This window comes from Primulina tabacum, chromosome 5, assembly GCF_025594145.1.
Source record: "Primulina tabacum isolate GXHZ01 chromosome 5, ASM2559414v2, whole genome shotgun sequence".
NCBI lineage: Eukaryota > Viridiplantae > Streptophyta > Magnoliopsida > Lamiales > Gesneriaceae > Primulina > Primulina tabacum.
Window position 1 is genome coordinate 10,020,585 of NC_134554.1, and position 17,117 is coordinate 10,037,701.

General features: G+C 32.7%; 3 protein-coding genes across 3 annotated transcripts; all 3 read left to right on the forward strand.

Moving 5' to 3' along the window:
- The first annotated feature begins 3,779 nt into the window (after window positions 1-3,779).
- LOC142546369 (dolichyl-diphosphooligosaccharide--protein glycosyltransferase subunit 4A) lies at window positions 3,780-5,436 on the forward strand. Its single transcript, XM_075654052.1, has 2 exons — window positions 3,780-3,907; window positions 5,008-5,436. The coding sequence occupies exon 2, from the start codon at window positions 5,008-5,010 to the stop codon at window positions 5,119-5,121; it is 114 nt and encodes a 37-aa protein (XP_075510167.1). The 5' UTR covers window positions 3,780-3,907; the 3' UTR covers window positions 5,122-5,436.
- Window positions 5,437-6,978: 1,542 nt separating this feature from the next.
- Window positions 6,979-10,152, forward strand: LOC142546371 (heat shock cognate 70 kDa protein 2). The gene is made up of 2 exons (XM_075654053.1): window positions 6,979-7,309; window positions 8,240-10,152. The coding sequence occupies exons 1-2, from the start codon at window positions 7,096-7,098 to the stop codon at window positions 9,970-9,972; spliced, it is 1,947 nt and encodes a 648-aa protein (XP_075510168.1). The 5' UTR covers window positions 6,979-7,095; the 3' UTR covers window positions 9,973-10,152.
- A 3,766-nt stretch (window positions 10,153-13,918) lies between these two features.
- LOC142544728 (RING-H2 finger protein ATL33-like) lies at window positions 13,919-14,711 on the forward strand. Its single transcript, XM_075651764.1, has one exon. It carries the CDS (start codon window positions 13,934-13,936, stop codon window positions 14,537-14,539), a length of 606 nt encoding a protein of 201 aa, XP_075507879.1. The 5' UTR covers window positions 13,919-13,933; the 3' UTR covers window positions 14,540-14,711.
- The last annotated feature ends 2,406 nt before the right edge of the window (window positions 14,712-17,117 follow it).

A 17,117-nucleotide genomic window follows, 5' to 3' on the forward strand; every position in this document is an offset into this window, starting at 1 on the left:
GAAATCTAATCAAATTTTTTAATAATAAGGGAAAAAGGAAAAGGGTGGCCACTGATTCCATTAATAAAATAATTAGAGGGAACATGATGTAACGCCTGAAGAAAATCTTTGGCCAGAGAAGGAAATCTTGGGACTTGATTTATCTACAATTAAGGGATTAATAATGTAATTGAAAAAGTGTTGAAGATGATTATAATATTCTAATTTCATGCTCTCTTGTTTGGAGTGAAGGGAACAAAATAATCAAGTATCACACTTCATATAAAGTTGTATAATTAATTTAATTGTCCAAATAATAAATAAAATATTCGGAATAATTTCATTTGATAGGTATATTTTAGAAAATAGTTTCGAGTGAAATATAAATATATGATTTTGTTTAATGATTATGTATATCGAAATGTATGGTTTCTTGTTCTTGCAACTATATGAACACAATCTTTGAAACCGTATAATAAAACAAACATAATAATTCGATTGCTCTCATAATCGAGACAATTATTATTTCCTCGAAACAAAAAGTGCATATGTGATATTTTCTAGTAACTAAAATAAATTATTAATACTATATTTTTGTTGTTTTGTTGATATTTTTATTAACATTATTTCGGGGTAAATAAAAGTAATAAATAGAATTTTTAAAATGAGTTTATAAATATCTGCTTATAATCAGAATTAATATTTTATTATAAATGTATATAATTTAAATTTAATAGATCAATATATTTTAATCTTTAAATGTAAATTTTAATTTTTTTTCCTATATTTAAAAATTACCCAAATAAATTTAAAATTAATATAAGAAGCAAGAAAATTGGGTTATCTTATTGTCAGCGACTATTTGTAGTAGGGTAAAAGTTACACTTGCTACGTTTAGACATCCTTTAAATAAAGAAAAATTAAAAATCACAATTGTTCAAACTTTTTAAAAAAATATTCATATAATTTTTTATATAAAAAAAATTCATTGATATTTTGCGTCGATATACATGGACAAAATAATCATATTTATAAATGCTGCTCTAAAATTTTTATCCGCACGAGTTTTCTTGCAATGAACACAAAAGTTGAGTCGATGTACTAAAAAGTTGTGTGTTAGGTACGTAGATATATTCCAAGTCAACTAAATTTTATAACGACCAGTATATATGTTAAAAGTCAAAATTCATCAAAATACTCGAACTAGACTGATCAAGTGGACAATTTCCTTTAATTTTTTCTGTCTCTTATATTTTTAAATTAAATCAGTCTAAACACAATTTTATTTAAAATTTGTAATCTACATTAAACGACAAAAACATAATTTATGTTAGAAGCTCAATGCTAATACAAGAAAGTGTATAGACTGGAAAGTTTGTTTTGAGTTTTCAAAAAATAACAAAACGAAGTTTGTTTTGAGAAAATTGACTTTTTAGAAAAATATTTTTGGTGAACCAAAACCAAGCATATCTTTGGTTCTATTTTTAAATAAAAATAAAATTTATTTTAACGAACAAATCTGCGAGGTAATTAAAAATTTAAAAATGTATTTTTTAATGCTAAATTTTATACAATATCATAATATTTTTGAATGGTGATGAGATGTTTCAAAAAACAACGTATTTACGCTGAAAAACATAGAAAAAAGTTATTATAAAAGAAAACGAAAATAAAATAGTACAATGTTGTTTTTTTAGATCACAACAATTATGTTATTGTTTCAAACCACAATAATACATTGTAACATCTAGCACTATTGACGAGATTTGAGTGTGGACCCAATACTTGCTTGTGTCGGGCAAAGAAATTATGAAAAAAACTAAATCTGCCTAAATAATAAATTATAAAAACTACTCGCAATCAACGAGGCTAGGAACATGATATTAACAAGTCTTACTACCACAATCTTAACCATTGAGTTAATATCTCATCGACCACAATATATTTTTATTAAAAAAATAAATGAATATAGCCTAAAATTTTAGAACAACTGTCCTAGTTTATTCATATATTTGTTAATTTAAATTGATTAGAAACAGAGGAAGAGATTAAACATCGAGCTATCACTCTCTTATTGATTTTTTTTTTAAAAAAAATTGTTGAGTCATTGAGACATTTGTTATAGTCTTGAAACTGTCAATTTGTCTCAAACTTAAAATCTTGATATTAGATGAGTAATAAAACATTGATTCATGATTTTTTTTTATATATTTGAGAAGACATTTAGTATTGAGTTTAGAACCCGAAACATCGTCCCAAACCAAAATTATAAGCCGTGATTCTTGATTTAAAATTCAAAATGTAAAGAAAAGTAAATAATATGCACGCGTGGGGGATGCGGGAGTTGTGGGACTGGAGACCTTTGAAAATATTTGGTTGTGGATTCTCCAACAAAAACATCCACGCTTGGAAAGATACAAAAGTATTATTATCATATAAATAAATATAATACTGATAATATAAAATAAAAACATTAATGCCGGCCGGCCCTATTATTTACAGCGATTGTATTTTATTTTCTTAATTAATTGATTTAATTATGTGTTCTTGATCATCATTGTATTATTTATTAAAATAATTCTTTTGTACCATTCGTGACTATCATTTTCACACGGTATAATTGAATAACTTGGGTTATTTCTTGAAGTATGCTAACGTAATAATTGTTTTATTTATCTCGTTACCATTTTACCAACAGTCATTTTAATATCACATTTTGAGATTAGAAAATTAATAGTATAAAAATGAAAAATAAATGAATAATCATTAAAAATAAAATTAATCCAAAAAAATAAATAGCCTGGCCTTACAAAATAATAATATTATACATCAGAAAAATCAATCATTGTGTTCAACCGCTTATTGTCTTTAACAATCTCTCTCAATAATTACACTTTTTGCAATCTATAATAGTCGAACACATTATCTTAGCCCTTGATACTAATGGTAAGATCAAACAATTATATTTTTAATTAAAATTTGTATAGGTGTTACAAACAATATATCTCTGATATTTTAAATTGTATAACAACCCAAATGCCGAGTTTCAATACTACTCTCATAACAGAGATAATCATCGCAAGTATAAATAATTCTAATATTTTAATCGTACAACAGTCCAAACGTCTAGTTTCAATTGCGCTACTACTAGACAACTATTACACCAAAACCAAAAAAATAAAAAGATATTGTCAAGAAAAAAACATAAATTGTCAAGTAGCACATTCCTGGTGTGTTTTTCACACACATCCCACCATTAATTAAAGCAGCGCAAAATATGCCAATTTCTCGCTGCTTTGCCTATTAAAATATTTGCATAGCCCCCACCCACTCTTAATCATGCTATGACTTTTATCCACCAATGCATTAAATTTATCAATAAACCGCAACTATTAGTGAGTTAATTTTAGTGGAAATTGTCAACCAACACACAAACGGCGCATTGTCATTTGCTTATAAGAAAATGAAAAAAAAACAATTAATATCTCCCTTTTTGTAAATTCAACTAAGCATGATTAGTTTTAGGTTGCTGTCACCTTTTGTAGATAATTAATCGTCTTATAAAAAATGATACTGTTTATTTGAATTTATTTTTAAAAACATAACTATTAATCTTAATTCAAGTTTTTATTATTATCTTCATATTATAATTTTGAAAATGACTTCTAATAATTTGATGACAACAGTAAATTATGCCTCCTTCCAAATGATGTATTATGTTTAGGTATGTTTTGGGCCGTATTGGGCTCGTTTGGTTGTAATGGGAGATGGGCTTTTTTTGGAGGTCAATGTCAGAAACTTTCTGTGCGAGGTAAATTGCTATTTAGCCCAGTATAAGCCGCACTTGGGCAGCACGGGAAAGACTCGATCACAGATCGAAAAATCACTCGCCGGATCGACGTCGACTGCTTCAGCTTCGCCTATCAACGTAAGCTGGTCGTATAATCTCGATTACCCTTTTTTCCCTGAAGTTTTGGAGTATTTTTTTATTTTGCTTTTGGAAGAGTTCGGTTTCATGTTTGTCGTGGGTGTTTGTGTTTTAGCTTCTTGATCAGTTCGTTTAATGATGTTCTGCTATGAAATGTGGGAAACTAGGTCAAGGTTTTTAAGATTTTATGGTTGATTTCGTGGTTATTTTTGCTTCGTGAGAAAGATGGTAGACTTCAATTATTTTGGATTGATATGACAATAAATTTCTTAAGCATCTCCCGGATAGGAAAAAAAACAGGCGAAAGCCAATCACAGCTAGGGGGGTTCAGGAATGGAGTGCATAAATTTGTACTGAAATCCCAATTGGTTTGGGGCTATATTTTGTTTATATTATCACTTGATTCACTACCACATGTAGATTATCACCTACATGCTTCTTCAATGTCCACCTGAGAATCTTTGATCCTTGTGCTTGCTTGATCACAATATTTTTGTCTTTTACGTGTCAATGGATTAACTACACGTATTTTCACTGTCAAATAGTCCATGGTTCATTTATTCGTTGGGACTCATGTTCCTTTCGATCTTTTACATGTAGAATACTTTTTGAACTGCTTTCGTGTGCTAGAATGACATTTTATATTTGTTTATAGCGTTTGCCTGACTCTCTAGTTCTTATGCTACAATGGCATTCATCATTTGTGGTTTTCCAAAAGTTTGACATGTGGAATGCAGTCTTCAGAAGAATTTTGAACCTTTGTATGTTCATTTTGGATATGATTCTTGTAAAGGCAGGTGGATAAGGATATTTACTGTTATTAACCTCAGATAACTGTAAAACAAGAATGCATCACATCAGTTGATTAAAAAATTGCATCATGCAGCATGTCAATTTGAGTGAATGATCAAGATGAGTTACTAAACCAGGGAAATTTCTTATGCCTTAATATAATATGTTGGGCTACATTGGGACCGCTATCCTTTTTGAGAATTTCTCTACTTTTCTTGCGAATTTTAAATTTCAATTTATGAAGTATGATGATGCTTTTTTGAGTATCTACTATGCTGACATCGGTGTTCTTGCAATCAATGTTACAGATGATTGATGATAATGATCTGGGCTTCTTTGCCAACTTTCTTGGTATCTTTATATTTGTACTGGTGATTGCTTATCATTTTGTGATGGCTGATCCGAAATATGATGGCAATTGAATAGCTTCTTTCGTTATTTTTTGGAGACCATGCAGTAGTACAAGTGCCTGTCATCAGTTCTGGTTTTTAAAGAAATTTCATTGATGCATAGACTTTTGATGTAGTTGGACCTTTTGCGGGATTGTCATTTTACGTGCTGTCAAGCTGTGGTTAAACTTACAAGTTTTATGACTGTTTTAATGCCGCAATAAGGATTGTGGCATCTTAGATTGTCCAACTTCCATTTTTTTCCTTCTCTTTTTTTGTTTATATGATGCTTTTAATTGTTCTTTTACTTATATCAAGTACAAGTTATTTCCTTTCTGTGTGTGTCAATCTTATTTGTTTATATCTTATTTCACGAGGAGCCAGCACCTATGGTTGAACAGTTACATTTCATACCTGTCATAAGATATTGTGTAGTTTCATGCTGTTTTTTTTATCCTTTATTAAAATATACACATCGAAAAGTCATACTTTATATTGATGTCTTACCAGTTCCATACTTTCACCCCAATGTACTCCCAACTGTACTCCATGGACGTTCCATTAGTTACAAATATTTTTTTCTGCAAAGAACTGATGCAAAGCTTTTCGAAGCCCTTTGTTATTTTCATCATCTTTCTTCTTCGTCTTTTGTTATCCCCTGTACATTTTCATCTTCTGTTGTCAAACCATATAAATTGTTGGATTTCGAGCCTTTCCCGCCTCGTGTCCGGGAACATTCCACATATGTGCTTGCTTACTCATGAGAATGTCTGTGATTCAATAAAACCATTCCTTTCTATGCTTCTAAGTGAATAGCTTAAAGATTCCCGGAAAATTTTCCATTCGCTCTCTTAATCATTCCTGGAATTTCTTGCTCACGGAACTGTATCTTTCTGGTAGTCGTGAAAGTATTTCGAAATTTTACGGGATGAAGTGCCTCATATCCACTATTAAGTAAAGAAAAAACCAGCTTCTGGTAGCAAAAATACCGAAAGCCAAGAGCCAGAAATTGGGCTCCAGTGATTCTGCACGTGTCGGCCCACTCAAAAGTAAGTATAACGTGCCTCTCACGGTATGTGTGTCTTAAGGTTTTAATTAATTTAACTCAATCTAATAGTACTATATTTTAAAGTTATAATTTCCTATTACTTATATTTTAAAATCCAAAAATAAAAATAAAATTTTAATTTATTATAGGATTGTAGCTTCGATAAAAATTTAGCAAAATAACATAAAATTATATCTGAAAAAAAGAAGTTTCTATGTATTTGTTAGGGAAATAACAAATTTGAAAAAAAAAAACATAAAATCATTTTAAAGAAATTTATTCAGTGACCAAAATAGTGGCCAAATTTCAATCATAAAATCATTCCCATGATTGTGAATTTGTGACTCACCCAAACACAAGTTCTGTATATATATTTTATTTATTTTCTTTGAGATTAACACAAGCCCTATTTTGGTTAAATTTCCTTCCTAATAATAAATAATAATTTTTTTTCTCAAATAAATTTTTCACACGCCTATATATATATATAACAAATAAATTTACTGTTTAATTGGAAAGAATTTTGCATCCGATGCACAAATTACATTATTTTGAAATAAGAGCTCTCTAAAATAAAGCAATGAGTTCGAGATGACCAAATTAATTTGTGTAAACGTTCCGAGGTTTACTGAAAATATAATTTGGACCGATAAAATAAATACAAACTACCAAGCCCCAACCAAAACCTATTGGGCTTTGATCCAAAAGAAAAAATAACTATTGGGCTACTAGGACAATTTTAGACTAACCGAAGCCCACTAAGGACATTTTCAACGGCCATTATTCAATTAAGGTTTTAGAACAATCTGGAAGCTGGAGTTCCTATAAATATTCCCTCATCTAGTAAGTTATTCCTCTCTGTAACCCTAATAGTACGAACTTCAGGATTTAGTTTTTCTTTTTACATTTTATTATTGTTTGTTGACATTTCTTTTTCGCCGGCTCAGATCTACTCTGCAATGGCGGGAAAGGGCGAGGGTCCAGCAATCGGAATAGATCTTGGAACTACTTACTCATGCGTTGGCGTTTGGCAGCACGATCGCGTTGAAATAATCGCAAACGACCAGGGAAACAGGACGACGCCGTCTTATGTCGGTTTCACTGACACCGAGCGGCTCATCGGAGATGCGGCTAAGAACCAGGTCGCCATGAACCCGATCAACACTGTTTTTGGTGAGATCTGTTTCCTTTGCTGCAATTTTCTTTTCGTTTTTGTTATTGAATTGTGTTGATTTGACATGTTTGCATAGATCTGTGATTTCGGATGGTGATTTAGTCGATATTATGTATCTTACAATTGATTCCTGTTGCGATGCTTGCTTTCATTTGGTTTTACTGAAAGTTTGATATCTTCGACGCGAGCGTACTTGATTTCAATTTAGTTTAATATATATGTCGGTATATATCTTGAATGGACATGGTTGGGTTTATTCGTTGTGAATAGGTCTTAAATTCCGAGCTTAAATTGTTAGTGCTGCTGATCGTTTGTTTTTCATATGAATTGAAATTCAATAATAAGTAACTTGCAAGGTATATTAGGTATATGGAATTTGAGTTAGACCTGAAATTCTGTGGATTTTGAAGTTTGTCTTATGTATTATTCTGTGAGGATCTAGCATTTTAGGTTTAGTTCCTAGCTATTTCAAGTTCTTAAACTTGATTTATCATAGCCGTTGGAAGCTTATTTCAGCTTTCTGTGAACATTCAATATGTATGTTTTACTTGTCTATTCCTACCTCTTATTATCTTTATTTTTGTTTAGTGAAAAATCCTTCCTGGCTTTAAACCCTTGTTTTACATGTGTAGCCATTAAGTGTAAGTTGAATATTTAAGGAGAATACTTGTGAATATGTTATTGTTAAACTCATGGTGTAATTTCTGTTGAGAAGGAGAAAAGCCCTGAAGTAATTCTTTCACTTTATCTCACACACTGGATAAACTTCAATACCAACACATATAAACTTTGTGCGTCATTCCTCATGTTTGGAATTTTCTTTCACCATAATTGTTGTCCGACTGAAATTGATTCTTGATAGCATAGATTTGATCTCGAAATAATATTGTTATCTTCGTGGTAATTCTTGCTTTTTCCCTCTTTGGCAGATGCAAAGAGGTTGATTGGCAGGAGATTCAGTGATGCCTCTGTGCAAAGTGATATCAAGTTGTGGCCTTTCAAGGTCATTCCTGGACCAGGTGACAAGCCCATGATTGTGGTCAACTACAAGGGTGAAGACAAGCAATTTGCAGCGGAGGAGATCTCTTCCATGGTTTTGATTAAGATGAGGGAAATCGCTGAGGCATACCTTGGTTTGACTATTAAGAATGCCGTGGTCACTGTCCCAGCATACTTCAATGACTCTCAGCGTCAGGCTACCAAAGATGCTGGTGTCATTGCTGGTATTAATGTGTTGCGTATCATCAATGAGCCTACAGCTGCTGCTATTGCTTATGGTCTTGACAAGAAGGCTACCAGTGTTGGTGAGAAAAATGTCTTGATTTTTGACCTTGGAGGTGGTACATTCGATGTTTCTCTCCTGACCATTGAGGAGGGCATTTTTGAGGTGAAGGCCACTGCCGGTGATACTCACCTTGGAGGTGAAGACTTTGACAACAGAATGGTGAATCACTTTGTCCAGGAGTTTAAGAGGAAGAACAAGAAAGACATCAGTGGTAACCCAAGAGCTTTGAGGAGATTGAGAACTGCTTGTGAGAGAGCAAAGAGAACCCTTTCATCTACTGCCCAAACCACTATTGAGATTGACTCGCTCTATGAGGGTATTGATTTCTACTCCACAATTACACGTGCCAGATTTGAAGAACTCAACATGGACTTGTTCAGAAAATGTATGGAACCTGTGGAGAAGTGTCTGAGAGATGCTAAAATGGACAAAAGCACTATCCATGATGTTGTCCTTGTCGGCGGTTCAACTAGGATTCCCAAGGTCCAGCAATTGCTGCAGGACTTTTTCAATGGAAAAGAGCTTTGCAAGAGCATCAATCCTGATGAGGCAGTTGCTTATGGTGCTGCTGTTCAAGCTGCCATTTTGAGTGGTGAGGGTAATGAGAAGGTGCAGGATCTTTTACTTCTTGATGTCACTCCTCTCTCCCTTGGTCTTGAAACTGCTGGTGGTGTCATGACTGTGTTGATTCCAAGGAACACTACCATCCCCACCAAGAAGGAGCAGGTCTTCTCTACCTACTCAGACAACCAGCCTGGTGTCTTGATTCAGGTCTTCGAAGGAGAGAGAACAAGGACAAGGGACAACAACTTGCTTGGGAAATTTGAGCTTTCTGGCATCCCTCCTGCACCCAGGGGAGTCCCTCAGATTACAGTTTGTTTCGACATTGATGCCAACGGTATCCTGAATGTGTCTGCGGAGGATAAGACCACGGGTCAGAAGAATAAGATTACCATCACAAATGACAAGGGCAGGCTCTCAAAGGATGAAATAGAGAAGATGGTTCAGGAAGCTGAGAAGTACAAATCTGAAGATGAGGAACACAAGAAGAAGGTGGAGGCCAAGAATGCATTGGAGAACTATGCCTATAACATGAGGAACACCATCAAGGATGAGAAAATTTCCTCGAAGTTGCCTGCCGCAGACAAGAAGAAGATTGAGGATGCCATAGAGTCGTCCATTCAGTGGCTCGACAACAACCAGCTCGCTGAGGCAGATGAGTTTGAAGACAAGATGAAGGAGCTGGAGAGCATTTGCAACCCAATAATTGCTAAGATGTATCAGGGTGCTGGCGGAGAGGCACCTATGGACGATGAAGGCGGCCCTGCTCCTGCTGGTAGCAGTGGGCCAGGGCCAAAGATCGAGGAAGTTGATTAAAATCTTGTCCAGCTGGACATCTAAGCTTTTTATGGATCGTATTTTTGGGGTTTTTTACTTTTGATTACTATGTTTTTGGTTTTGCTGTGGATAAAAACCTGCCGTATTTTTTGGTATTTTGCTTCCAAGGTCTGGACCTTACTTTTCTATCTGCAATGGTATTGGTACTCTATTTTCCTACTTCATGATGCTTCTGTTATGTTACAGCATTCATTCACTTGCAATTTAAAAGTTTGAGGATTATAAAGCTCTCTCCCCAGGCCCGAATTCCTAAAATTGATTCAGATCTTGAGATCCGGATTAGATAGATTGATTGTCTGTGCTTGTGATGCAACAAATATGAAGGGAATCGATATGTGTTGAAACCTGATAAATCAACGCACGTTTTTACATTTATTTCCCAAGTTGCATCTTCTGTTGGTCCAACTGTATTCAGCTATCGTGTAAGTGGCGAGTTTATATTGCCCTTGAGAGCATGCGCGCGGATGTTCTCGTGTACGGTCATGTGGATCTGCCCGTGCTGTAAAGCCCATCCTCTTTTTTTATTTTATTTTATCAGATTTCACTGCCGTTGCATATTGACTAGGTTTTAAATTTTTTTAAAAATAAGGGCTGAGATGATATGGCCGGTCAGAGCCATCCCAAACATTAAAATTTACCCAGACCTGCAATGGATTGTGCGCATGGGGTGGGTTCGAGCATACTAAATGGGTCATAGGACGGGTCTCAGGTCCAATTTTTAGACTCGTTCGGATGTGGGACGGATTATGGGTCCTATAATACCCGTCCCATATATGTGGATATAAATATTTTAGGGTTTTAGTTTTATTAATTTTTATTTTTTTAGTAGTCTACTTCAACCACAACGGTCTTAGCTATTTTATGTCAACTGGTACATTTGAATCTGCTTTTAGCAATGGTAATGCAACCGTGGAAGAATAGTTGGTCCTCATCTTAGTAGTCTTAATCCAATGATGGAGGCATTGACGTGCTCGCGAAGATGATTGTAGGGTGAGGTGAAAAGAAATCACAATTTTATTTTGTTATTGTATTTTCATTTTAATTTTGTTACTGTACTTTCTCTCTTTAAATTATATTTTTTTAAAGTTTTAAATTACAGTTTTATTTTTTCAATGTATGTTCTCTCTTTAATTTTGTAGTTAATTCTTCAAGTAGTTTATCAATTTGTCTTACCATTCTTGATGAATAGGAAGATGATCCCGAAGAATGTGCCTGAAATATTGCATACTCGCCGATTTTATATTGACATGTTCAAATTATATTATGACTTATTTTTGGGGATGTCAAGATTTTTTTGGAGAGCTAGTAACTCTTTTTTTTATGTAATTATTTATGTCGTGACAATACTTTGTTTATTATTATTAAGTATGATCGAAAACATTAATTAATTTTCTACCATGTTGTATTTAGAGGCCTGTCTGTTTCATAATTTAGTCATGTTAGAAGAAAGATTACTGTTTTTATTTTAAAAAAATTCGGGTATCACGGGTCTACCCGGTGCCGTTGCATATTCGAGGTGGGGTGGGTTCGAATAATATTTAACCAGGGTGGGGTGAGTAATGAGTCAAAATTTTCTTCATGGGACAAGTCTTGAGTTTAACCATACCCGTTCCATTGACATATGTACTCCTATAAGTTAGCCTCATTATTTCTTAAAAGAACCAATTCATTCATTTTCTATTTTCATTTGATTTTCAACCCAAATACAAAAAAGAACCATGATCTGAATACTCCCAACGCTTCTCAGTTTCATTCTCCCTTTTCCAAACACAATTCACCGACAATCAAAATTTGAACTTTGTTTAAGTATCCCAAAATCTAGTTAAAGTCGTCCTACTTTTCAAACTACGTATTTTAAACCAAGAAAGAAAAGAAGAAGTCCATTGCTCAAGGTGAAGATGGGTGAAGGTGTCACAAGGAGACATTAGACATGAACGAAAGATGAACGTCTCGCCAACGCATTACGCAATGCTTTTATGAATCCGACACTTGAAAATGATCAAAGTAAGACTAGTTTATTGGGGTTGATTTTGAATAAAATAACCACGGGTTACCAAATGGATAGAAAACATATTCATGAGATAACATGCGACTACATTTCACGGAAGTTGCGAAATGAAGTGAGCTAAAATGCTCAACCAAAGAGGAACTTAATTTGAAATTAATGATCCAAGGTTGAGTGAAGTGCAATGTTAATATTGTATCAGTTTGCAAGCACAAATTTTTCGTAAAAGATTGAATCCGTCGTAGTTAATTAGATTTAATTATTTGTAGTTATATTTAATCGCACGTATTTATTTAAATAATGTGCAAGTTTTAAAAATTTAATTAAGTGTAATTTTAATTTTTTTAATTATTTATAAATTTATCAATCTACTTTGAGCCAATAAACCCAAGAGATAGGTTGGCGGAATGAAAATGACTCCTCAATTTCTGACCATTAGCACTATTCTTGTCTCTTCCCAACTCTTGAATCAGGATGGGAATCGTCTCATCTTCTGGTTCGAAACAAACATTTACAATTCGGTCATGGATTCTATAGGTAAAAAATGGGAACCAATCTTAAATTTAAAGAAAACATATAGACAACTCAATTTATATTATTCTAACTATTTTATTTATATAAATTAAATTCAGTTACTATTTTTTATTTTTTAAAAGATTTAATAATTGTATTTTATAATATAATTATTGATTAATTTGATTACCTCACGAATTATTTCGTTAATTTTATTGAATATTGGTTATTAAATGAATAAACTTAATTTAATTTCAAATGACAACCAAAACCACTTCCAAATGATTCACGAAACTACCGATTCCAAAGTTACTATTATAGATTTTAAAGCCGTAGTAAAACCTAAAAACTCTAAATATAAACTCTCTTCGATATTTATATATGAAATAAAACCATTATTTATGAACGTACAAAACGACAGAAATTGTGCTAAATTTGATGTAAAATTCCAATAAAAATAATTATCAAAGAAACACACATAATTCAATGTTCGAAGTGGTCGTGTCCCCGCCATGTACAACCACCAATCACAATTCAAATAATTTATAATTTATTAAAAAAGCAGAGGAAAATGTTACCCCACAAGTTTTTGACCACTTGTATGTCCAAAATTTCAATAATGAATTGGTGGGGCTTTATAAAAACGTGACAACTATTTTGATCACTAAGTTTGTCCATGGCCCGTACCACGAGATGGTTCATGTTAAGCATGGCGTGTCCTGTTCCTAATAATTTAACAAATCCATACATGATATACATTTTGGTTTGTCATCTTGTTAAACTCGAATTTAAAAAATTTCTGAGATAAAATATTAGCTTTAAATTATTCCTATTATTATGAGAAGAAGTGGGGTTTCATTTAAAATGAAAAAAGAAGAAGAAGAAGAAGCTAAAGTTATCAAAAGCTTGTGAAAATTGTTGATGTGATCAATATTAAGTTTGCAGCTTGATTTTATGACAACTATTTCAAAAAGAGTGTGATCGTTTACACTGACAGACTCAAGATTTGTCGATTGTGAAGGACTGAAACTGGCATGTTTTCAACCTTCATTTATACAAGGTTGTAAAAATCGAGGACAAAAATTGAATGAGATCCATCTCTAAGTGGTTATAGGTTATGATCACATCTAGATTTATTCGAGAGATTAACTGAGATAAGGTTCCTCCCTATATCTAAGTCGAACAAAACATGTATATTTGGTTTAGGGTAAAAAAAAAAAATTTAATTAATGGATTTTTTTAAAAAAAATCAAAACTAAATAACCAAAAGAATCTTGATTCAAAATTTAATTCTAGTTAAATATAGATCCTAAAAATTCTAAATTTTTGTGTACATTCTCAATAATTTATATATTAATTGTTTGATTCCAAATGTTATCCAAAATTTTAAAAATAATTGTAAATTTAGAGATATATAAGAAAATGAAAAGTTTGACGCACTTCCTCTTTTCTTCAAAACTGCTAAAGAACACAGTGTCCCACAACTTCTGCACAAAACTTATCATGAGCACCGTCACTACCGCGAACTCCACCTCTCCACCGCCATCTCCGGCGGCGCATCCCCGTAACTCCAACTTGACTCCGACGACAGCCATCCTCTGTCTCGTAGCGCTCGTAATTTTACCCATGATCCTCTACACCTTCTTCATAGCAATGAAATGCAACAGAAACCCGTTCCGGCGGACCCCCGTCAGGCCTTCGGCGGAGATTAGCAGCAAACTGAAAGACGTGGAGCTGGTTTACGGCTTCAAGTACAGAAAATCAAGAGCGGAAGGCCAGAAAGAGGCGGCGGAAGGCGGCGATCAGTGCCCCGTTTGTTTATCTGTTTTCTGTGAAGGAGAAGAGATACGGCAGCTGAACGCTTGCAGGCACGCGTTCCACGCCACGTGTATTGACATGTGGCTGTATTCTCATTCGAACTGCCCCGTCTGCCGCGCCGCCGTTCTGGTTAAGCGGTTGAAAGGGGCTGTAGTCGTCGGGGAAGACGATTTTCGGCAAGGCCTGCCGGATGCCGGGAATTTGTTGTGATTTAATCTTTAATGAATTTCCAGGTATATTATTTCCTCCTCTAAATGTAATGCTATATCAAAATCTTGATCAGAGGATAGCAATCTTTTATTCCATATTTTTGTAAATAAATTGATAAATAAGTTTCGGACAAACTACCTTTTGTTTATATATTTGTTACTATGCGATTATAGTTCTCTAAAACTTTAGTCTAAATTATGTATTTTGTAATTTTGACAATTTTAATTTTTTTTAATCAGAGTAATGTGGATTCAATGTCATAAAAAAATAAAAAAAATAAAAAATATACATGATAAAAAATTAGTTTTCCCTATAATTTTCTAATATTACTTGTTTTATTTTGTCTTGATATACTAAGCTGGATTTGATAAGAACAAGCAATTACGATTGATACAGTAGATGTATGTATACACATATTTTTATATTGATTTATAATTTTGGTCTTTTAAATATTTAAATTTAAGTCTTAATCCATTATTTTTACAATTTTAATAAATTTTACTCGTGGGAACATCGATGTGGTGTGGAATGTTAGTAATAGTCATACCACACGTCAGTGTTTCAGCAAACAAAAACTAAAATTACAAAATAAATAATTAAAACTACAAAATAATTAAAAATAATAGATTAAAACTGAAATTTTTAACTATTTAAAGGATTAAAATTGTATAAAGATTACTTACGTACATAACCAAAATTATACATTGCTACATAATTAATAATATATTTTAGGGTAGGGATGCAAGATGTTCGAGCTAGCTAGATCATTAGTCATTTAACTCGAGCTCGACTAATACCAAACTTGAATATATATATATACAAATTAGTTCAGTGAGATAGTGTAGTGAGATTCAAGATCAAACTAGAAAATTAATGAGTACAATCCTAAACTTTGAAATAATATTTAAGAATCCTAGTTGAAGTCTATTCCTACAAGGGAATGTCACTATTAATTAATTTCCTCGTGAAGAGTTCAAAAAGACACCAATTATCTATTAATTTTTTTTAAGTACATAGCTGTGGGGTAACTTCATTTTATCGAAGTGGACTGTGGATGGATGCATAACATATGGATATAATATATACAGAAATTTGTGTTTGTCACGACACGTTTCTTAATGATTTTGACAAGTAAATCAAACAAGAACCTCTATGGTTTTTCCCCCTGGAAATGAATGAAATAATCGTCCATGATTAATAATCTATATGGTATCATGTTGTCATGAATTCGAGATGTCTCGATTTATAAACTCAATTATATCAATCACCATTCCACGTTTTTTTTTAAAAAGATCTCGCTTCATGAATATAATCGAATTAGCACTTCAAATATGGATCGAGTTCTCGGTAAGTGAGTTTTCGTTACAATTTTCTTAGAAATTATTTAAGTTATAATGCTTATTTGAAAACTAACCTGCTACGATGTTTAAATAAAATAAGATCAAAGAAGTTAAAAATATAGACATTTTAGGTATTAAAAGCTATTTTTATTATCATAATTCAAAAAAAATGAGTATCATGACAATGTAAAACTAATAGAAACAAATGTTTCTCTATATATTTTGGGATTTGTGTCATTGAATTTTCAGATGATAATTTTGGGACATATAAAATTTGTGGTAATAATTTTAGAGAAACATTTTAGCTTAAAGTTCCAAACAGTTTGGTCTCAAATAATTTTATTATTTTTTTAAGAAAATTTACAAGCCCTCATTGTTTTTTTGTTTTTGTTTTGTTTTAGAGAATTGATTTTTTATTGACTTCAAACGTTCAACCAATTCTATTAACAGAAGCAAACCAGGAGACCCATTTCCAATTACTGAATAGAAAAACTTAATTCGTACTGAAACTTTGAGGCTTTGAGGAAGAAATTGGAGGGACACTTTTGGTCTTATTATTAGTTTGAAATTCCAGACAGTGCATGTCCATGTACAGATTGTGAGAATGTTCCTGTATTGTCCAGTTCACATGGACATGACCTGGGATCGAAATCAGGATCCAACTCCGAATTCGAGCTCCAAGCTTTGATTCGCGAGAGCTATTTTGAAGTCTCTTCCAGTTTGGTCTGAAGATCATTTTTTTCAAATGAAGGCGTATCTCTATTTTAAGAAACCCGTTTTATCTTTAAAATTGTAAATGTTCGAGAAGTTAGTTTTGAGTTGAAAGACTAATGTATTTTTACCGCTTAAAAGTGTGTGACAATCGGATAATATATAACAAGCACTCATGAGTTGGCATAATGTGGTAAGTCACCACAGAGTATTATTTGAAGAAACTATTGTCGATAGACAGATAAAAACAAAATATTTTCCATTCTCATTAGCTTGTATATCAGATTCAGGATCTCACAAGGGGAAAGAAATATTTTGCAATACTTTTTTTATAATATGTGATACCTCTTGTCATACGTCTTAAAAATTAAATATTTAAAATGAGTTTATAATGGACTTCTATCGTAAATTAGGTTATTCATTTTCGTAAAGTGATGATGAATACGAAATAGTTGCTATAGTGGCTCATTGTGCAGTCGCACAGGCTCGGGGTGTGACATAATATTTCTAATTAATGACTTGCAACT

Excerpts from the sequence above, each read along its gene's own strand:
- LOC142546369 (XM_075654052.1), top strand. The coding sequence starts at position 5,008 with ATGATTGATGATAATGATCTGGGCTTCTTTGCCAACTTTCTTGGTATC.
- LOC142546371 (XM_075654053.1), top strand. The coding sequence starts at position 7,096 with ATGGCGGGAAAGGGCGAGGGTCCAGCAATCGGAATAGATCTTGGAACT. Across the intron at positions 7,310-8,239 it reads CCCGATCAACACTGTTTTTG|ATGCAAAGAGGTTGATTGGC; the intron begins GTGAGATCTGTT and ends CCTCTTTGGCAG.
- LOC142544728 (XM_075651764.1), top strand. The coding sequence starts at position 13,934 with ATGAAAAGTTTGACGCACTTCCTCTTTTCTTCAAAACTGCTAAAGAAC.